Raw genomic sequence first — 24230 nt, forward strand, 5'->3', positions numbered from 1 at the left:
TTTTCATTTTTCGTCGATACGCGTATATGAGCGAAAAATCGTATATACGAAATGAAACAATGTTAAAAACTTCGATTCCACTATAAAATTGATGTTTGATCTTATGAAATGCAATGTTCTGAATCGATTGGTAACATTTTTCAATCTGTGGCACAAGTATTTAGAAAGATTTCACGATTTTATCTTCTCATATACCGAAATTCGCATACGCCGATTACATTTTTCGACAAATTTCATGTTATAACGCGTATTTACACATAGTAAAAACGTTATATTCTTGTTATATTCTTCATTCTGCGTCGATAGAATGTAAAATCATTGAAATCGGACGAGATTTCAATTTTTCATTTTTCGTCGATACGCGTATATGAGCGAAAAATCGTATATACGAAATGAAACAATGTTAAAAACTTCGATTCCACTATAAAATTGATGTTTGATCTTATGAAATGCAATGTTCTGAATCGATTGGTAACATTTTTCAATCTGTGGCACAAGTATTTAGAAAGATTTCACGATTTTATCTTCTCATATACCGAAATTCGCATACGTCGATTACATTTTTCGACAAATTTCATGTTATAACGCGTATTTACACATAGTAAAAACGTTATATTCTTGTTATATTCTTCATTCTGCGTCGATAGAATGTAAAATCATTGAAATCGGACGAGATTTCAATTTTTCATTTTTCGTCGATACGCGTATATGAGCGAAAAATCGTATATACGAAATGAAACAATGTTAAAAACTTCGATTCCACTATAAAATTGATGTTTGATCTTATGAAATGCAATGTTCTGAATCGATTGGTAACATTTTTCAATCTGTGGCACAAGTATTTATAAAGATTTCACGATTTTATCTTCTCATATACCGAAATTCGCATACGCCGATTACATTTTTCGACAAATTTCATGTTATAACGCGTATTTACACATAGTAAAAACGTTATATTCTTGTTATATTCTTCATTCTGCGTCGATAGAATGTAAAATCATTGAAATCGGACGAGATTTCAATTTTTCATTTTTCGTCGATACGCGTATATGAGCGAAAAATCGTATATACGAAATGAAACAATGTTAAAAACTTCGATTCCACTATAAAATTGATGTTTGATCTTATGAAATGCAATGTTCTGAATCGATTGGTAACATTTTTCAATCTGTGGCACAAGTATTTAGAAAGATTTCACGATTTTATCTTCTCATATACCGAAATTCGCATACGTCGATTACATTTTTCGACAAATTTCATGTTATAACGCGTATTTACACATAGTAAAAACGTTATATTCTTGTTATATTCTTCATTCTGCGTCGATAGAATGTAAAATCATTGAAATCGGACGAGATTTCAATTTTTCATTTTTCGTCGATACGCGTATATGAGCGAAAAATCGTATATACGAAATGAAACAATGTTAAAAACTTCGATTCCACTATAAAATTGATGTTTGATCTTATGAAATGCAATGTTCTGAATCGATTGGTAACATTTTTCAATCTGTGGCACAAGTATTTAGAAAGATTTCACGATTTTATCTTCTCATATACCGAAATTCGCATACGTCGATTACATTTTTCGACAAATTTCATGTTATAACGCGTATTTACACATAGTAAAAACGTTATATTCTTGTTATATTCTTCATTCTGCGTCGATAGAATGTAAAATCATTGAAATCGGACGAGATTTCAATTTTTCATTTTTCGTCGATACGCGTATATGAGCGAAAAATCGTATATACGAAATGAAACAATGTTAAAAACTTCGATTCCACTATAAAATTGATGTTTGATCTTATGAAATGCAATGTTCTGAATCGATTGGTAACATTTTTCAATCTGTGGCACAAGTATTTAGAAAGATTTCACGATTTTATCTTCTCATATACCGAAATTCGCATACGCCGATTACATTTTTCGACAAATTTCATGTTATAACGCGTATTTACACATAGTAAAAACGTTATATTCTTGTTATATTCTTCATTCTGCGTCGATAGAATGTAAAATCATTGAAATCGGACGAGATTTCAATTTTTCATTTTTCGTCGATACGCGTATATGAGCGAAAAATCGTATATACGTAATGAAACAATGTTAAAAACTTCGATTCCACTATAAAATTGATGTTTGATCTTATGAAATGCAATGTTCTGAATCGATTGGTAACATTTTTCAATCTGTGGCACAAGTATTTAGAAAGATTTCACGATTTTATCTTCTCATATACCGAAATTCGCATACGTCGATTACATTTTTCGACAAATTTCATGTTATAACGCGTATTTACACATAGTAGAAACGTTATATTCTTGTTATATTCTTCATTCTGCGTCGATAGAATGTAAAATCATTGAAATCGGACGAGATTTCAATTTTTCATTTTTCGTCGATACGCGTATATGAGCGAAAAATCGCATATACAAAATGAAACAATGTTAAAAACTTCGATTCCACTATAAAATTGATGTTTGATCTTATGAAATGCAATGTTCTGAATCGATTGGTAACATTTTTCAATCTGTGGCACAAGTATTTATAAAGATTTCACGATTTTATCTTCTCATATACCGAAATTCGCATACGTCGATTACATTTTTCGACAAATTTCATGTTATAACGCGTATTTACACATAGTAAAAACGTTATATATCTGTTATATTCTTCATTCTGCGTCGATAGAATGTAAAATCATTGAAATCGGACGAGATTTCAATTTTTCATGTTTCGTCGATACGCGTATATGAGCGAAAAATCGTATATACGAAATGAAACAATGTTAAAAACTTCGATTCCACTATAAAATTGATGTTTGATCTTATGAAATGCAATGTTCTGAATCGATTGGTAACATTTTTCAATCTGTGGCACAAGTATTTAGAAAGATTTCACGATTTTATCTTCTCATATACCGAAATTCGCATACGTCGATTACATTTTTCGACAAATTTCATGTTATAACGCGTATTTACACATAGTAAAAACGTTATATTCTTGTTATATTCTTCATTCTGCGTCGATAGAATGTAAAATCATTGAAATCGGACGAGATTTCAATTTTTCATTTTTCGTCGATACGCGTATATGAGCGAAAAATCGTATATACGTAATGAAACAATGTTAAAAACTTCGATTCCACTATAAAATTGATGTTTGATCTTATGAAATGCAATGTTCTGAATCGATTGGTAACATTTTTCAATCTGTGGCACAAGTATTTAGAAAGATTTCACGATTTTATCTTCTCATATACCGAAATTCGCATACGTCGATTACATTTTTCGACAAATTTCATGTTATAACGCGTATTTACACATAGTAAAAACGTTATATTCTTGTTATATTCTTCATTCTGCGTCGATAGAATGTAAAATCATTGAAATCGGACGAGATTTCAATTTTTCATTTTTCGTCGATACGCGTATATGAGCGAAAAATCGCATATACAAAATGAAACAATGTTAAAAACTTCGATTCCACTATAAAATTGATGTTTGATCTTATGAAATGCAATGTTCTGAATCGATTGGTAACATTTTTCAATCTGTGGCACAAGTATTTATAAAGATTTCACGATTTTATCTTCTCATATACCGAAATTCGCATACGCCGATTACATTTTTCGACAAATTTCATGTTATAACGCGTATTTACACATAGTAAAAACGTTATATTCTTGTTATATTCTTCATTCTGCGTCGATAGAATGTAAAATCATTGAAATCGGACGAGATTTCAATTTTTCATTTTTCGTCGATACGCGTATATGAGCGAAAAATCGTATATACGAAATGAAACAATGTTAAAAACTTCGATTCCACTATAAAATTGATGTTTGATCTTATGAAATGCAATGTTCTGAATCGATTGGTAACATTTTTTAATCTGTGGCACAAGTATTTAGAAAGATTTCACGATTTTATCTTCTCATATACCGAAATTCGCATACGCCGATTACATTTTTCGACAAATTTCATGTTATAACGCGTATTTACACATAGTAGAAACGTTATATTCTTGTTATATTCTTCATTCTGCGTCGATAGAATGTAAAATCATTGAAATCGGACGAGATTTCAATTTTTCATTTTTCGTCGATACGCGTATATGAGCGAAAAATCGTATATACGAAATGAAACAATGTTAAAAACTTCGATTCCACTATAAAATTGATGTTTGATCTTATGAAATGCAATGTTCTGAATCGATTGGTAACATTTTTCAATCTGTGGCACAAGTATTTAGAAAGATTTCACGATTTTATCTTCTCATATACCGAAATTCGCATACGTCGATTACATTTTTCGACAAATTTCATGTTATAACGCGTATTTACACATAGTAAAAACGTTATATTCTTGTTATATTCTTCATTCTGCGTCGATAGAATGTAAAATCATTGAAATCGGACGAGATTTCAATTTTTCATTTTTCGTCGATACGCGTATATGAGCGAAAAATCGTATATACGAAATGAAACAATGTTAAAAACTTCGATTCCACTATAAAATTGATGTTTGATCTTATGAAATGCAATGTTCTGAATCGATTGGTAACATTTTTCAATCTGTGGCACAAGTATTTAGAAAGATTTCACGATTTTATCTTCTCATATACCGAAATTCGCATACGCCGATTACATTTTTCGACAAATTTCATGTTATAACGCGTATTTACACATAGTAAAAACGTTATATTCTTGTTATATTCTTCATTCTGCGTCGATAGAATGTAAAATCATTGAAATCGGACGAGATTTCAATTTTTCATTTTTCGTCGATACGCGTATATGAGCGAAAAATCGTATATACGTAATGAAACAATGTTAAAAACTTCGATTCCACTATAAAATTGATGTTTGATCTTATGAAATGCAATGTTCTGAATCGATTGGTAACATTTTTCAATCTGTGGCACAAGTATTTAGAAAGATTTCACGATTTTATCTTCTCATATACCGAAATTCGCATACGTCGATTACATTTTTCGACAAATTTCATGTTATAACGCGTATTTACACATAGTAAAAACGTTATATTCTTGTTATATTCTTCATTCTGCGTCGATAGAATGTAAAATCATTGAAATCGGACGAGATTTCAATTTTTCATTTTTCGTCGATACGCGTATATGAGCGAAAAATCGTATATACGAAATGAAACAATGTTAAAAACTTCGATTCCACTATAAAATTGATGTTTGATCTTATGAAATGCAATGTTCTGAATCGATTGGTAACATTTTTCAATCTGTGGCACAAGTATTTAGATAGATTTCACGATTTTATCTTCTCATATACCGAAATTCGCATACGTCGATTACATTTTTCGACAAATTTCATGTTATAACGCGTATTTACACATAGTAAAAACGTTATATTCTTGTTATATTCTTCATTCTGCGTCGATAGAATGTAAAATCATTGAAATCGGACGAGATTTCAATTTTTCATTTTTCGTCGATACGCGTATATGAGCGAAAAATCGTATATACGAAATGAAACAATGTTAAAAACTTCGATTCCACTATAAAATTGATGTTTGATCTTATGAAATGCAATGTTCTGAATCGATTGGTAACATTTTTCAATCTGTGGCACAAGTATTTAGAAAGATTTCACGATTTTATCTTCTCATATACCGAAATTCGCATACGTCGATTACATTTTTCGACAAATTTCATGTTATAACGCGTATTTACACATAGTAAAAACGTTATATTCTTGTTATATTCTTCATTCTGCGTCGATAGAATGTAAAATCATTGAAATCGGACGAGATTTCAATTTTTCATTTTTCGTCGATACGCGTATATGAGCGAAAAATCGTATATACGTAATGAAACAATGTTAAAAACTTCGATTCCACTATAAAATTGATGTTTGATCTTATGAAATGCAATGTTCTGAATCGATTGGTAACATTTTTCAATCTGTGGCACAAGTATTTAGAAAGATTTCACGATTTTATCTTCTCATATACCGAAATTCGCATACGTCGATTACATTTTTCGACAAATTTCATGTTATAACGCGTATTTACACATAGTAAAAACGTTATATTCTTGTTATATTCTTCATTCTGCGTCGATAGAATGTAAAATCATTGAAATCGGACGAGATTTCAATTTTTCATTTTTCGTCGATACGCGTATATGAGCGAAAAATCGTATATACGTAATGAAACAATGTTAAAAACTTCGATTCCACTATAAAATTGATGTTTGATCTTATGAAATGCAATGTTCTGAATCGATTGGTAACATTTTTCAATCTGTGGCACAAGTATTTAGAAAGATTTCACGATTTTATCTTCTCATATACCGAAATTCGCATACGTCGATTACATTTTTCGACAAATTTCATGTTATAACGCGTATTTACACATAGTAAAAACGTTATATTCTTGTTATATTCTTCATTCTGCGTCGATAGAATGTAAAATCATTGAAATCGGACGAGATTTCAATTTTTCATTTTTCGTCGATACGCGTATATGAGCGAAAAATCGTATATACGAAATGAAACAATGTTAAAAACTTCGATTCCACTATAAAATTGATGTTTGATCTTATGAAATGCAATGTTCTGAATCGATTGGTAACATTTTTCAATCTGTGGCACAAGTATTTAGAAAGATTTCACGATTTTATCTTCTCATATACCGAAATTCGCATACGTCGATTACATTTTTCGACAAATTTCATGTTATAACGCGTATTTACACATAGTAAAAACGTTATATTCTTGTTATATTCTTCATTCTGCGTCGATAGAATGTAAAATCATTGAAATCGGACGAGATTTCAATTTTTCATTTTTCGTCGATACGCGTATATGAGCGAAAAATCGTATATACGAAATGAAACAATGTTAAAAACTTCGATTCCACTATAAAATTGATGTTTGATCTTATGAAATGCAATGTTCTGAATCGATTGGTAACATTTTTCAATCTGTGGCACAAGTATTTAGAAAGATTTCACGATTTTATCTTCTCATATACCGAAATTCGCATACGTCGATTACATTTTTCGACAAATTTCATGTTATAACGCGTATTTACACATAGTAAAAACGTTATATTCTTGTTATATTCTTCATTCTGCGTCGATAGAATGTAAAATCATTGAAATCGGACGAGATTTCAATTTTTCATTTTTCGTCGATACGCGTATATGAGCGAAAAATCGTATATACGAAATGAAACAATGTTAAAAACTTCGATTCCACTATAAAATTGATGTTTGATCTTATGAAATGCAATGTTCTGAATCGATTGGTAACATTTTTCAATCTGTGGCACAAGTATTTAGAAAGATTTCACGATTTTATCTTCTCATATACCGAAATTCGCATACGTCGATTACATTTTTCGACAAATTTCATGTTATAACGCGTATTTACACATAGTAAAAACGTTATATTCTTGTTATATTCTTCATTCTGCGTCGATAGAATGTAAAATCATTGAAATCGGACGAGATTTCAATTTTTCATTTTTCGTCGATACGCGTATATGAGCGAAAAATCGTATATACGTAATGAAACAATGTTAAAAACTTCGATTCCACTATAAAATTGATGTTTGATCTTATGAAATGCAATGTTCTGAATCGATTGGTAACATTTTTCAATCTGTGGCACAAGTATTTAGAAAGATTTCACGATTTTATCTTCTCATATACCGAAATTCGCATACGTCGATTACATTTTTCGACAAATTTCATGTTATAACGCGTATTTACACATAGTAAAAACGTTATATTCTTGTTATATTCTTCATTCTGCGTCGATAGAATGTAAAATCATTGAAATCGGACGAGATTTCAATTTTTCATTTTTCGTCGATACGCGTATATGAGCGAAAAATCGTATATACGAAATGAAACAATGTTAAAAACTTCGATTCCACTATAAAATTGATGTTTGATCTTATGAAATGCAATGTTCTGAATCGATTGGTAACATTTTTCAATCTGTGGCACAAGTATTTAGAAAGATTTCACGATTTTATCTTCTCATATACCGAAATTCGCATACGTCGATTACATTTTTCGACAAATTTCATGTTATAACGCGTATTTACACATAGTAAAAACGTTATATTCTTGTTATATTCTTCATTCTGCGTCGATAGAATGTAAAATCATTGAAATCGGACGAGATTTCAATTTTTCATTTTTCGTCGATACGCGTATATGAGCGAAAAATCGTATATACGAAATGAAACAATGTTAAAAACTTCGATTCCACTATAAAATTGATGTTTGATCTTATGAAATGCAATGTTCTGAATCGATTGGTAACATTTTTCAATCTGTGGCACAAGTATTTAGAAAGATTTCACGATTTTATCTTCTCATATACCGAAATTCGCATACGTCGATTACATTTTTCGACAAATTTCATGTTATAACGCGTATTTACACATAGTAAAAACGTTATATTCTTGTTATATTCTTCATTCTGCGTCGATAGAATGTAAAATCATTGAAATCGGACGAGATTTCAATTTTTCATTTTTCGTCGATACGCGTATATGAGCGAAAAATCGTATATACGTAATGAAACAATGTTAAAAACTTCGATTCCACTATAAAATTGATGTTTGATCTTATGAAATGCAATGTTCTGAATCGATTGGTAACATTTTTCAATCTGTGGCACAAGTATTTAGAAAGATTTCACGATTTTATCTTCTCATATACCGAAATTCGCATACGTCGATTACATTTTTCGACAAATTTCATGTTATAACGCGTATTTACACATAGTAAAAACGTTATATTCTTGTTATATTCTTCATTCTGCGTCGATAGAATGTAAAATCATTGAAATCGGACGAGATTTCAATTTTTCATTTTTCGTCGATACGCGTATATGAGCGAAAAATCGTATATACGAAATGAAACAATGTTAAAAACTTCGATTCCACTATAAAATTGATGTTTGATCTTATGAAATGCAATGTTCTGAATCGATTGGTAACATTTTTCAATCTGTGGCACAAGTATTTAGAAAGATTTCACGATTTTATCTTCTCATATACCGAAATTCGCATACGTCGATTACATTTTTCGACAAATTTCATGTTATAACGCGTATTTACACATAGTAAAAACGTTATATTCTTGTTATATTCTTCATTCTGCGTCGATAGAATGTAAAATCATTGAAATCGGACGAGATTTCAATTTTTCATTTTTCGTCGATACGCGTATATGAGCGAAAAATCGTATATACGAAATGAAACAATGTTAAAAACTTCGATTCCACTATAAAATTGATGTTTGATCTTATGAAATGCAATGTTCTGAATCGATTGGTAACATTTTTCAATCTGTGGCACAAGTATTTAGAAAGATTTCACGATTTTATCTTCTCATATACCGAAATTCGCATACGTCGATTACATTTTTCGACAAATTTCATGTTATAACGCGTATTTACACATAGTAAAAACGTTATATTCTTGTTATATTCTTCATTCTGCGTCGATAGAATGTAAAATCATTGAAATCGGACGAGATTTCAATTTTTCATTTTTCGTCGATACGCGTATATGAGCGAAAAATCGTATATACGAAATGAAACAATGTTAAAAACTTCGATTCCACTATAAAATTGATGTTTGATCTTATGAAATGCAATGTTCTGAATCGATTGGTAACATTTTTCAATCTGTGGCACAAGTATTTAGAAAGATTTCACGATTTTATCTTCTCATATACCGAAATTCGCATACGTCGATTACATTTTTCGACAAATTTCATGTTATAACGCGTATTTACACATAGTAAAAACGTTATATTCTTGTTATATTCTTCATTCTGCGTCGATAGAATGTAAAATCATTGAAATCGGACGAGATTTCAATTTTTCATTTTTCGTCGATACGCGTATATGAGCGAAAAATCGTATATACGAAATGAAACAATGTTAAAAACTTCGATTCCACTATAAAATTGATGTTTGATCTTATGAAATGCAATGTTCTGAATCGATTGGTAACATTTTTCAATCTGTGGCACAAGTATTTAGAAAGATTTCACGATTTTATCTTCTCATATACCGAAATTCGCATACGTCGATTACATTTTTCGACAAATTTCATGTTATAACGCGTATTTACACATAGTAAAAACGTTATATTCTTGTTATATTCTTCATTCTGCGTCGATAGAATGTAAAATCATTGAAATCGGACGAGATTTCAATTTTTCATTTTTCGTCGATACGCGTATATGAGCGAAAAATCGTATATACGAAATGAAACAATGTTAAAAACTTCGATTCCACTATAAAATTGATGTTTGATCTTATGAAATGCAATGTTCTGAATCGATTGGTAACATTTTTCAATCTGTGGCACAAGTATTTAGAAAGATTTCACGATTTTATCTTCTCATATACCGAAATTCGCATACGTCGATTACATTTTTCGACAAATTTCATGTTATAACGCGTATTTACACATAGTAAAAACGTTATATTCTTGTTATATTCTTCATTCTGCGTCGATAGAATGTAAAATCATTGAAATCGGACGAGATTTCAATTTTTCATTTTTCGTCGATACGCGTATATGAGCGAAAAATCGTATATACGTAATGAAACAATGTTAAAAACTTCGATTCCACTATAAAATTGATGTTTGATCTTATGAAATGCAATGTTCTGAATCGATTGGTAACATTTTTCAATCTGTGGCACAAGTATTTAGAAAGATTTCACGATTTTATCTTCTCATATACCGAAATTCGCATACGTCGATTACATTTTTCGACAAATTTCATGTTATAACGCGTATTTACACATAGTAAAAACGTTATATTCTTGTTATATTCTTCATTCTGCGTCGATAGAATGTAAAATCATTGAAATCGGACGAGATTTCAATTTTTCATTTTTCGTCGATACGCGTATATGAGCGAAAAATCGTATATACGAAATGAAACAATGTTAAAAACTTCGATTCCACTATAAAATTGATGTTTGATCTTATGAAATGCAATGTTCTGAATCGATTGGTAACATTTTTCAATCTGTGGCACAAGTATTTAGAAAGATTTCACGATTTTATCTTCTCATATACCGAAATTCGCATACGTCGATTACATTTTTCGACAAATTTCATGTTATAACGCGTATTTACACATAGTAAAAACGTTATATTCTTGTTATATTCTTCATTCTGCGTCGATAGAATGTAAAATCATTGAAATCGGACGAGATTTCAATTTTTCATTTTTCGTCGATACGCGTATATGAGCGAAAAATCGTATATACGAAATGAAACAATGTTAAAAACTTCGATTCCACTATAAAATTGATGTTTGATCTTATGAAATGCAATGTTCTGAATCGATTGGTAACATTTTTCAATCTGTGGCACAAGTATTTAGAAAGATTTCACGATTTTATCTTCTCATATACCGAAATTCGCATACGTCGATTACATTTTTCGACAAATTTCATGTTATAACGCGTATTTACACATAGTAAAAACGTTATATTCTTGTTATATTCTTCATTCTGCGTCGATAGAATGTAAAATCATTGAAATCGGACGAGATTTCAATTTTTCATTTTTCGTCGATACGCGTATATGAGCGAAAAATCGTATATACGAAATGAAACAATGTTAAAAACTTCGATTCCACTATAAAATTGATGTTTGATCTTATGAAATGCAATGTTCTGAATCGATTGGTAACATTTTTCAATCTGTGGCACAAGTATTTAGAAAGATTTCACGATTTTATCTTCTCATATACCGAAATTCGCATACGTCGATTACATTTTTCGACAAATTTCATGTTATAACGCGTATTTACACATAGTAAAAACGTTATATTCTTGTTATATTCTTCATTCTGCGTCGATAGAATGTAAAATCATTGAAATCGGACGAGATTTCAATTTTTCATTTTTCGTCGATACGCGTATATGAGCGAAAAATCGTATATACGAAATGAAACAATGTTAAAAACTTCGATTCCACTATAAAATTGATGTTTGATCTTATGAAATGCAATGTTCTGAATCGATTGGTAACATTTTTCAATCTGTGGCACAAGTATTTAGAAAGATTTCACGATTTTATCTTCTCATATACCGAAATTCGCATACGTCGATTACATTTTTCGACAAATTTCATGTTATAACGCGTATTTACACATAGTAAAAACGTTATATTCTTGTTATATTCTTCATTCTGCGTCGATAGAATGTAAAATCATTGAAATCGGACGAGATTTCAATTTTTCATTTTTCGTCGATACGCGTATATGAGCGAAAAATCGTATATACGAAATGAAACAATGTTAAAAACTTCGATTCCACTATAAAATTGATGTTTGATCTTATGAAATGCAATGTTCTGAATCGATTGGTAACATTTTTCAATCTGTGGCACAAGTATTTAGAAAGATTTCACGATTTTATCTTCTCATATACCGAAATTCGCATACGTCGATTACATTTTTCGACAAATTTCATGTTATAACGCGTATTTACACATAGTAAAAACGTTATATTCTTGTTATATTCTTCATTCTGCGTCGATAGAATGTAAAATCATTGAAATCGGACGAGATTTCAATTTTTCATTTTTCGTCGATACGCGTATATGAGCGAAAAATCGTATATACGAAATGAAACAATGTTAAAAACTTCGATTCCACTATAAAATTGATGTTTGATCTTATGAAATGCAATGTTCTGAATCGATTGGTAACATTTTTCAATCTGTGGCACAAGTATTTAGAAAGATTTCACGATTTTATCTTCTCATATACCGAAATTCGCATACGTCGATTACATTTTTCGACAAATTTCATGTTATAACGCGTATTTACACATAGTAAAAACGTTATATTCTTGTTATATTCTTCATTCTGCGTCGATAGAATGTAAAATCATTGAAATCGGACGAGATTTCAATTTTTCATTTTTCGTCGATACGCGTATATGAGCGAAAAATCGTATATACGTAATGAAACAATGTTAAAAACTTCGATTCCACTATAAAATTGATGTTTGATCTTATGAAATGCAATGTTCTGAATCGATTGGTAACATTTTTCAATCTGTGGCACAAGTATTTAGAAAGATTTCACGATTTTATCTTCTCATATACCGAAATTCGCATACGTCGATTACATTTTTCGACAAATTTCATGTTATAACGCGTATTTACACATAGTAAAAACGTTATATTCTTGTTATATTCTTCATTCTGCGTCGATAGAATGTAAAATCATTGAAATCGGACGAGATTTCAATTTTTCATTTTTCGTCGATACGCGTATATGAGCGAAAAATCGTATATACGAAATGAAACAATGTTAAAAACTTCGATTCCACTATAAAATTGATGTTTGATCTTATGAAATGCAATGTTCTGAATCGATTGGTAACATTTTTCAATCTGTGGCACAAGTATTTAGAAAGATTTCACGATTTTATCTTCTCATATACCGAAATTCGCATACGTCGATTACATTTTTCGACAAATTTCATGTTATAACGCGTATTTACACATAGTAAAAACGTTATATTCTTGTTATATTCTTCATTCTGCGTCGATAGAATGTAAAATCATTGAAATCGGACGAGATTTCAATTTTTCATTTTTCGTCGATACGCGTATATGAGCGAAAAATCGTATATACGAAATGAAACAATGTTAAAAACTTCGATTCCACTATAAAATTGATGTTTGATCTTATGAAATGCAATGTTCTGAATCGATTGGTAACATTTTTCAATCTGTGGCACAAGTATTTAGAAAGATTTCACGATTTTATCTTCTCATATACCGAAATTCGCATACGTCGATTACATTTTTCGACAAATTTCATGTTATAACGCGTATTTACACATAGTAAAAACGTTATATTCTTGTTATATTCTTCATTCTGCGTCGATAGAATGTAAAATCATTGAAATCGGACGAGATTTCAATTTTTCATTTTTCGTCGATACGCGTATATGAGCGAAAAATCGTATATACGTAATGAAACAATGTTAAAAACTTCGATTCCACTATAAAATTGATGTTTGATCTTATGAAATGCAATGTTCTGAATCGATTGGTAACATTTTTCAATCTGTGGCACAAGTATTTAGAAAGATTTCACGATTTTATCTTCTCATATACCGAAATTCGCATACGTCGATTACATTTTTCGACAAATTTCATGTTATAACGCGTATTTACACATAGTAAAAACGTTATATTCTTGTTATATTCTTCATTCTGCGTCGATAGAATGTAAAATCATTGAAATCGGACGAGATTTCAATTTTTCATTTTTCGTCGATACGCGTATATGAGCGAAAAATCGTATATACGAAATGAAACAATGTTAAAAACTTCGATTCCACTATAAAATTGATGTTTGATCTTATGAAATGCAATGTTCTGAATCGATTGGTAACATTTTTCAATCTGTGGCACAAGTATTTAGAAAGATTTCACGATTTTATCTTCTCATATACCGAAATTCGCATACGTCGATTACATTTTTCGACAAATTTCATGTTATAACGCGTATTTACACATAGTAAAAACGTTATATTCTTGTTATATTCTTCATTCTGCGTCGATAGAATGTAAAATCATTGAAATCGGACGAGATTTCAATTTTTCATTTTTCGTCGATACGCGTATATGAGCGAAAAATCGTATATACGAAATGAAACAATGTTAAAAACTTCGATTCCACTATAAAATTGATGTTTGATCTTATGAAATGCAATGTTCTGAATCGATTGGTAACATTTTTCAATCTGTGGCACAAGTATTTAGAAAGATTTCACGATTTTATCTTCTCATATACCGAAATTCGCATACGTCGATTACATTTTTCGACAAATTTCATGTTATAACGCGTATTTACACATAGTAAAAACGTTATATTCTTGTTATATTCTTCATTCTGCGTCGATAGAATGTAAAATCATTGAAATCGGACGAGATTTCAATTTTTCATTTTTCGTCGATACGCGTATATGAGCGAAAAATCGTATATACGTAATGAAACAATGTTAAAAACTTCGATTCCACTATAAAATTGATGTTTGATCTTATGAAATGCAATGTTCTGAATCGATTGGTAACATTTTTCAATCTGTGGCACAAGTATTTAGAAAGATTTCACGATTTTATCTTCTCATATACCGAAATTCGCATACGTCGATTACATTTTTCGACAAATTTCATGTTATAACGCGTATTTACACATAGTAAAAACGTTATATTCTTGTTATATTCTTCATTCTGCGTCGATAGAATGTAAAATCATTGAAATCGGACGAGATTTCAATTTTTCATTTTTCGTCGATACGCGTATATGAGCGAAAAATCGTATATACGAAATGAAACAATGTTAAAAACTTCGATTCCACTATAAAATTGATGTTTGATCTTATGAAATGCAATGTTCTGAATCGATTGGTAACATTTTTCAATCTGTGGCACAAGTATTTAGAAAGATTTCACGATTTTATCTTCTCATATACCGAAATTCGCATACGTCGATTACATTTTTCGACAAATTTCATGTTATAACGCGTATTTACACATAGTAAAAACGTTATATTCTTGTTATATTCTTCATTCTGCGTCGATAGAATGTAAAATCATTGAAATCGGACGAGATTTCAATTTTTCATTTTTCGTCGATACGCGTATATGAGCGAAAAATCGTATATACGAAATGAAACAATGTTAAAAACTTCGATTCCACTATAAAATTGATGTTTGATCTTATGAAATGCAATGTTCTGAATCGATTGGTAACATTTTTCAATCTGTGGCACAAGTATTTAGAAAGATTTCACGATTTTATCTTCTCATATACCGAAATTCGCATACGTCGATTACATTTTTCGACAAATTTCATGTTATAACGCGTATTTACACATAGTAAAAACGTTATATTCTTGTTATATTCTTCATTCTGCGTCGATAGAATGTAAAATCATTGAAATCGGACGAGATTTCAATTTTTCATTTTTCGTCGATACGCGTATATGAGCGAAAAATCGTATATACGAAATGAAACAATGTTAAAAACTTCGATTCCACTATAAAATTGATGTTTGATGTTACGTCCCAGACGGGAGAAAACACAAAAAAAAAGAATTTTTAATTGTGAGCTGCTAATACGGTCAGGTCAAGGACTACCCTTCTACTCCAACCTCGCAGACTCCTCTCGTTTTGGTACAAGGACTCGGGATTGAGAGCAAGTGATTCCTGTTGCTCGAAGAATGGCTGCCGCATAGAAAACCGTCCGCTCCTTTGATGTATATTAGCGCCAATATATTTTTACTGACTTACCACCGCTGCCAAGACTTTCCAACCAATGAATGATATCAGGGGGTTGCCGTATATCCTGGACTGGAATTCGCCCCCTTGGGTAGATATTAATTCAAACGCCCTCAGATTCTTTAGATGAATGGATGGGAAGTTCGGTGGACAACGAGATGAATGAAAAGTATCACCACAATTTAACAATAACGCTTTAATATATATATATATATATATCACTAAAAATACACTAAATATACAATTCGGTAAAACATTTGATTCAAACCATGAATTAGTTATTTGTGCGCGGAACTCGGGATACGCGTAATAATTATTTATTCTAATTTGTAACTAATTTACAACTTCACCCGAATTAACCAGTAGAAAGAGAGAAGAAAGATTCTTCCGTTATGGCCCTTATACTTGTTTAACCATACGGTCGCTCTCGAAGGCGTAATTGCCTATGAATCGTATGTCGTAATAATAAAACTACCCAGTAGATATGTCTATAATTCCTAAGTACAATGTTAAGTTGATTTATCTTAAGCGCGGAGCTAAAAGTATTGCTGCTGATCGGATTGAGCGACGGATGAAGACTGGCTGCCGCTCCGCTGGTCTCCCACTTGGTTGACTCCCCAATGATGTTGCTGCGCATGCGCGCCGCTCAGACTTGCCGCCAGCACGCGAGGGTATTGCCCGTGGGAAAGGAGTGGCGTGATGTAGTACAAGCATTCCTTCGTTACTTTTCTGGGAATTGCTGCCAGTCGACGCTTATCACCGGATGTAGTTCCGAGAATTCTTAGCCTCAGGAATGCGGTTATCAGCGGATACATTTCACAGAATTCTCGGTTCCCAGGCGCGGTTATCACCGGATGTAGTTCCTGGAATCCTTAGCCTCTGGAATGCGGTTATCACAGGATGTAGTCTAGCCATTCGTGATATGAATGTCTCGGCTTGTCGCTCTATCTTTATTACTTATATTCTAAATATTACAACATTATTATTTTAATAATTATTATTTAATAATGTGTGCCATTATAAGTGTGCGAGGATTTTAATAGTATATAATTATTGTTATTTCTAATTATGATTCTCATCTTAATAATTATGTAATATAAGGTCCCTTACCGCTATTAATCTATTATTAATCTGTTTTTATGCGTGTACGTATATATGTATATATATATATACATATATATATATATTGTTAATTTCTAGATATAAGGTCTTACCTATGTACTTTATTCTGTTTGTTTAACAATTTTTATTTTGACATATGTTCTTTCTTTTTATTTATTAAGTGAACCTTATCTAACAATAGTGTTCCCATTTTAATAATAATAGTGAATTATATCTCTTGTTAAAATTTCTGAGGTGCGATTAATTATTATTATGGCGTTACCCACTGTAGATTAACCTACAGAAGATTTCCGAGAGCAGAATTACCGATGTTGGATTATCTAAAGTAGAACTAGAGACAGTATGATTACCGACAGTGGGATTAGCATTTCCGTATCCTATATACTAATGTCTAGAGATGCTTGGGTACCACACGTCGTTATACGGCGACGTGACACCTCCCCCCTTAATTGAGTCGTTAGGAAATTTCTATTTCTGACGACTTGTTTTTACGAGCTGCTAGGATGCTTTCGAGAATCGGATATTTTGAACTTCCTCTGGTTGCGGGTGTCGGAGTAGCATCATCTTTTGTGTCGTCCACCGTTACTTCAATGGTATCACTATTTCCTTCACCCTTTGTTGTCTTCCTTCCGTCTTGCTTATCTGATCGTCCCAGATGAAGAAGTAGATGCGTCAACGAACTCCAGATTGCTCCTAACAGATGTAAGCTCCATCCATAGACAGTATGGAGCACGTATCCTCTGATAATGGCGTCGACACATAATTTTACGCCTTTAACTAGGATAAATAATCCGATCATTCCAGCACTTGCTGATCCAAATGCTAAAAAGCCTTGCCACAGCTTCGAGATTGCGCTATCCGTAATTTTGTTGATGTCTGCTTCTCCCAATAAGTTATACATCGAAACAGTGTTAGGTGGGATGCGGTGTCCTGTCGCTCCTCTGGCAATTGTATTTAAAAGTCCTGGTCTCTCTGCGGGGAACATGATGTGGTCCCGTAAGTTGTCCAAGTCTTGATGCGTATATATTCCGCTCGTCATTAAGTTCTTGGTATTAATATATTTCCATGCTAGCTTTGTTAATGGTTGGAGTGTTTGAGGAGGGAGTACCTCCACAGGTTTCGGTGTCAGTCTGTACCAATTTCCCTCCAAGTAGTACATGGATGGTAGTAGTGCGTTGCATTCCTTTATGGTGCCTGTCTTTACCAGTATTCTCGATTTTGGTGTCAGGTAAAGACTGTTATTCTGGTGCGTGACAGGTAGTTCATGGTAACATTCTTCTGATTGCCTAATGCTGACTGGGACGGGTGTACATTTTACTATGTGAATGACTTCCCCTACAGTTACTGCCATGTACCCAGCTGCCTTCATGATTGTATAAGCGAACTCATCTGGGCGGAGGGTTGCTAATGCCAAAGCGTTCTTAAGGACCTGTTTTTCTAGTTCGCACTTTTGCCTAATTACGTCGCTGTACAGGGCTGTCATTTGCGTTCTTATGTGTTTTTCGAGGTAAACAAATTTGGAGTTAACATAAGCGAACAGATCGAGGTTTTCGACTGATAATTTTGCTTTTGACGCAAAGGTCCTTCCTTTCTGCGTCTCTAGAATGAATAATTTTGGATGCTCGCTCAGTAGTAAAGTATATCCGCACAAATGATGCTCTGCTCTTTTTTCCAAGGTGAATGTAACGTCTTGAGTCGTGATGGTGTATATGTCCGGGTATACTTCCGTATTACCCATGGTTTTTAATTTGGTCGCAAATCCTTCATATAACACCTTGTAGTTATCGAAGTTACAGGACGACTCCGGCCTGGTCGACCAAAACGCATTTCCTTCCTCGTCGGTTAGGCACATTCCATCCGTAAATACGCACACCTCTCCTTTGCTCAAAATCACGTTGTTCTGTCTTATCTTTACAGTAGCATAATATTCCTTGATGTTAATTTTGAGTGATGCTTGCACCACTACATTGTCCCACGTGCCGTACGGATCGGCGTATTGTGTTCCCGAACACTTGCCGTCCATTGAAATTGATCCTGCTAATGTGGCACTCCGATATTCGGTGGCATTGGCCCGCAATCCTGATACCTGCAGGGTCGGTGTTATTCCCATTATACCGGTGTTGAACGTGGCCTTGCATGCCTCAGCTGTTAAGTCCATCAGGTATATTCGCCTTCCATTTTGAACAGCTGACACATGTGATGACATTCCGCAATAATAAATTGTTCTATCAATCTCCACTCGGCATTGGTATACGTGCGTGTAATCGTATTCTGCTAATTGTAGAAGCTGAATGTAGACTTCTGTAGCATTGGGTGCATGTGATGGGATATTACATTCTCCCGTGTCCAATAGTGAAATTGTTGTGATGTTGGTTGATCCTCCCCCACAGTCGTACCCCAACAAACAGTAACATTCAGAGATGATTCCTACGGTTGTTATTAAAATTCCGAGAAGCCCCATGGTTTCTGTAAAATAATCACCTTAACCTATTTCATTTTAGATATTCTTAACTTATTAGCATGCATTATCCTAGTATGGTTTCCTATTGATAGTTTAACATTATTTCGAGGGAGTATTTCTAAAATCTGATGAGGTCCTGTATATTGGTTGCCGAATTTGTTAGTAGGTTCCTTCAGTAAAAATACCTTATCCCCTTCCCTTAGCGTTAACGGTCTTGCTTTCTTGTCGTAATACCTTTTTGAAGTTTCCTTCGATCTCATCAAATTTTGTCGTGCTACCTCTTGTGTTCTATTTATTTTGTTTATTAGATTCGCGTAATATTGTAAGTATGTCCTGTCCATTTCATCGTCCAAAGGTGGATCTGAGGCTGGAACCCTAGCTAATTTTCCGAAGACTAGTTCGTAGGGCGTGTATCGTGTTCCCTCGTGTACACTTGTATTATATGAAAAGATAGCCGTGTCTACCCATTCGTCCCAATCTTTTTCCTTATCCGTAAATTGCTTCAGGTACTCGATTAGGACATGGTGAGACCTTTCCAATGATCCGTTTGACTGTGGGTAGAAAGCTGTAGTTTTGTACTGCTTTATCTTAAATTTACGTGCTATAGCTCGTAGTAGGGTACTTAAAAAGTTTGATCCTTGGTCTGTGAGTATTGCCCTAGGCGCTCCGAACTTACAAATTAAATTTGAGATTAAAGCATTGGCAATGTCTATTGATGTTGTGCTCGCAAGAGGGACGGCTAAAGAGAATTTTGTTAACTGATCCTGAATCGTCAAAATATATTTATTCCCCTTTTCAGTCTGGGCTAGAGGACCCACTACGTCGAGTGCTACTTTATCGAATGCAGATCCTGGTGTGTCCGTTAACACCATTGGTTGCTTATTTTTGACTCTAACTAGCTTTTTCAGTTGGCAATCCAAACAATTTTGTATGAAGGTCTGAATCTGCCCTTTCATATTTTCCCAAAAGTATCTCGTTCTTATTCTGCTATAAGTTTTGGTCACTCCCTTGTGACCCCCTAAAGCAGATGAATGGTTTTCGCGTATTAGGTCCTCGCGCTCATTCTCCTTGGGTATTCTAATCAAATTTTTACAGAAGCAAATTGTGCAATCTTCCGCGTCGAATAATTCTCCTAACCTTTGCTGGATATATTCCCATGGTATGTCATCTATTCTGTTCGAACTGGAGATGCTTACCGTACGCAAATCTAGTTCCCTTGTCACTGATAGGAGCGATTCCAGAGCATCATTCAGAATTTCTACATCCGTTATCACATTATTATTTTCCTTAATGACTAATGATATTAGATTTTTAGATCCATATTTAGTGACCCTTGCCCGACCTAGAGTTAAATCCTTGTAATTTGGGAGTTTATTCATATCCTGAAGCTGTTTAGCACCCTCATCGCAAGGGTTGCCCTTCTGAGTAATGAAGATAGCTAGATTATCCCTTCTCATTGTTAATCTATCTCTAGTTTCTGTAAGATTCTGTGAAATTCTGAATGTGTACTCTTCCTGATTCTGCAATTCATATGGCCGCGATATTGGTTCGAATAAAGTGTCGGAACTGGAGTCTGAATCGCTATCAGCAATGATAGGAGAATTATTTGAGCAAATACCCTCCGTCTTGCCTGGCACCTTACTTATGTCTATCCGATCGAAGAGCTTCTCTAGCTCTCTTGTATCAGATCCGTGTGTGCCTGACCTGCGAGAATACAAGGACTCGTTTGAGGAGCTGTCGTCTCTATGTAGTGGCAAGACCTGCGCCGTTCCTGGTGGATTTCGCGAAAGAGCGTCGGCATTTGCATTGGCTGTGCCTGCCTTGTATATTATTCTGAAATCGTACTCGGCTAGTTTCAAACCCCATTTGGTCAAACGCGAAGTTGGATCTTTGTGGGATTTTAGCCACACCAGTGGACGATGATCAGTAACTAGCGTAAATTGCCTGCCATATAAGTATGGCCTAAAGTAGTGCACGGCGTAGACTATTGCTAAGAGTTCGCGTTCGATGGTCGAGTAGTTCTTTTCAGCTATATTTAGTAGTCTTGAACAATAAGAGATAGGCAGGTCTTTCCCTATCGGTCCCTGACTAAGCACTCCACCTATAGCATAACCTGACGCATCCGTAGTAACGTTAAATTCCCTACTGAAGTCTGGGTATTGGAGCACAGGTTCCTTGCACAGCGTGTCTCGTAGTGTCACGAATGCCATTTCCTGTGGCTCACCCCACTTAAATGTCACTTCCTTCTTTAATAACTCTGTGAGAGGTCTTGCCAGCTTAGAGAATCCGGGGATGAACCTCCTATAGTATCCCGCGAGTCCCAAGAATTGTCGAACGTTCTTAGCTTTCTTTGGTTGCGGGAATTCTTTTACGGCACGTAGCTTCTTCGGATCCGGTTTCACACCGTCTTTGCCGATGATGTGACCCAGATAAATAACTTCCTTTTTCAGAAATTCACATTTGTCAGGCTGCAGCTTCAAATTCGCCTTCCTTAGTCTACCTATAAGCTTGTTAAATTTTATCTCGTGCTCATGGAGCGACCTTGCGTATAATACTATGTCGTCCAAGTAGACGAACATTTCTTCGCCTTGAAGACCCGTCAGGACGAGGTCCATGAGCCGTTGGAAGGTGGCTGGAGCATTCTTTAATCCGAACGGCATTCTCGCAAATTCGAAATGCCCGTGAGGTGTCGAGAAGGCGGTCTTGTGGCTATCATCTGGGTGCATTTCGATCTGGTGAAATCCGGACTTTAGGTCGAAGGTAGAGAAGTATTTCGCTGAACCCAGCTGATCGAGTATCTCTGTAATGTTAGGGAGGGGATACGCATCCCCGACAGTCTTCTCATTAAGTCCTCTATAATCAATAACCATTCTCCACTTGGGATTTCCCATTGAGTCAGCCTTTTTGGGTACTACCCAGATAGGGGAATTGTAAGGAGAGAGGGATGGCCTTATTATATCACTCTCTAACAGTTCTTGTGTCTGTTTATTTATCTCTTCCTTATGTATGGGTGGGAACCTGTACTGTTTGGTATGTATCGGTATCTCATCGGTAGTAATAATTCTATGCGTCAGCATCTGCGTGCTCTCCAGCTGTTCTCCTGGGAGATGAAAGCAGTCTGCGCTGACAGATAAGAGGTCAATGACGCTCTTCCTTTCTTCGTTGTTCAAATGATCTAGACGTAACAGTGCTTCAACCTCCTTTGCCCTATTATTGTTCTCTCGCTTCCTCCGCCTATCTTGATCATGGTTCCTCTGACAATTCTTGATCGTTCCGACGCATACCGTTATTTCCTCTTTTGATGTTCCTGGTGTATCTCGTATTTTGTCCTGATGTGCTTCGAATGCTTGTAATTCCAGCGTGGGAATCACGATATCCTGATCCTCATTAGTGGTGTTTATCACCCTGAGATAAGCCCGACCCTGGTGATTTTTAACAATGGCTTCCCCCATGTATATTCCCTGTAAGGATTCTATCCGTGGAATGTAACCTTCATCGATTTCGGGATTCTTGACACGGCAATGAAACACCGCACTCGTCCTTGCCGATACGCGCATGAATTGTCTGTCTGTGAAAGGCACTTCCTTGTCCGCGATCCTCATACACTGTTGGGTGTAGCTTACATCAGCACCAACTGTTTTCAGGAACTCACTTCCCAGAATACCGTCCTGCTCGATCGGGAAATTCGATCCCACCACGTAAAACCGTACCTTTTTCCCAAAGAGGTGGGCGGCCAATGAACCCCTCGTTCGAATATGGTCGTCCGTAATACCACATACCTTTATTACATCGTTGTTGTCGATATAGGAATTCGATTCGACAGCACTTTCTTTGATAATGTTAACTTCTGCGCCAGTGTCAATCATGAATTTGACCTGTCTTCCATGATTCCCGATGTCCATAACTATGGTAGGTGCTTTTGCTGTTGGTTTATAATTTATTGTTGCGACTTGTTTGATTGAGTCGCCTGCGCATTGGATTGTCCGTGAGCGTTTCCCATGGCGGCCCCGCTCCTGTCTGATCTCGACGGGCCGCTTACAGGGTTTCCCTGGTTGCTGGACGTTGAGTGGCTTCTTTCCCTATTAATGGCCCTTGGCGGCGAACTCCGGCGGTCATTGCCTTGGCTATACTGTGGTCTATGTTCCGTCGATTTCCGGCGGCTTCTTGTTCTATCCTCCGGGCTCTGACGGCCCGAATTATACGCGTGGTGTTTATCCCCACTTCTATGTTCACTATCGTACTTAAGTTTCCGGCAATCCTTTAAAATGTGGCCAATTCTCTTACAATAGTAGCAGGTTC

The 24230-nt window shown here is 34.3% G+C and overlaps 1 protein-coding gene across 1 annotated transcript; it reads right to left on the reverse strand.

Annotated features, from left to right (window-relative positions):
- Nucleotides 1-17729: 17729 nt before the first annotated feature.
- Nucleotides 17730-19944, reverse strand: LOC146872104 (uncharacterized). Its single transcript, XM_085664374.1, has one exon. The coding sequence runs from the start codon at nucleotides 19929-19931 to the stop codon at nucleotides 17928-17930; it is 2004 nt and encodes a 667-aa protein (XP_085520500.1). The 5' UTR covers nucleotides 19932-19944; the 3' UTR covers nucleotides 17730-17927.
- Nucleotides 19945-24230: the final 4286 nt, after the last annotated feature.

This window comes from Vespa mandarinia, unplaced genomic scaffold (assembly GCF_050613455.1).
Source record: "Vespa mandarinia isolate Hongniang unplaced genomic scaffold, ASM5061345v1 scaffold_54, whole genome shotgun sequence".
Classification (NCBI taxonomy): Eukaryota; Metazoa; Arthropoda; class Insecta; order Hymenoptera; family Vespidae; genus Vespa; species Vespa mandarinia.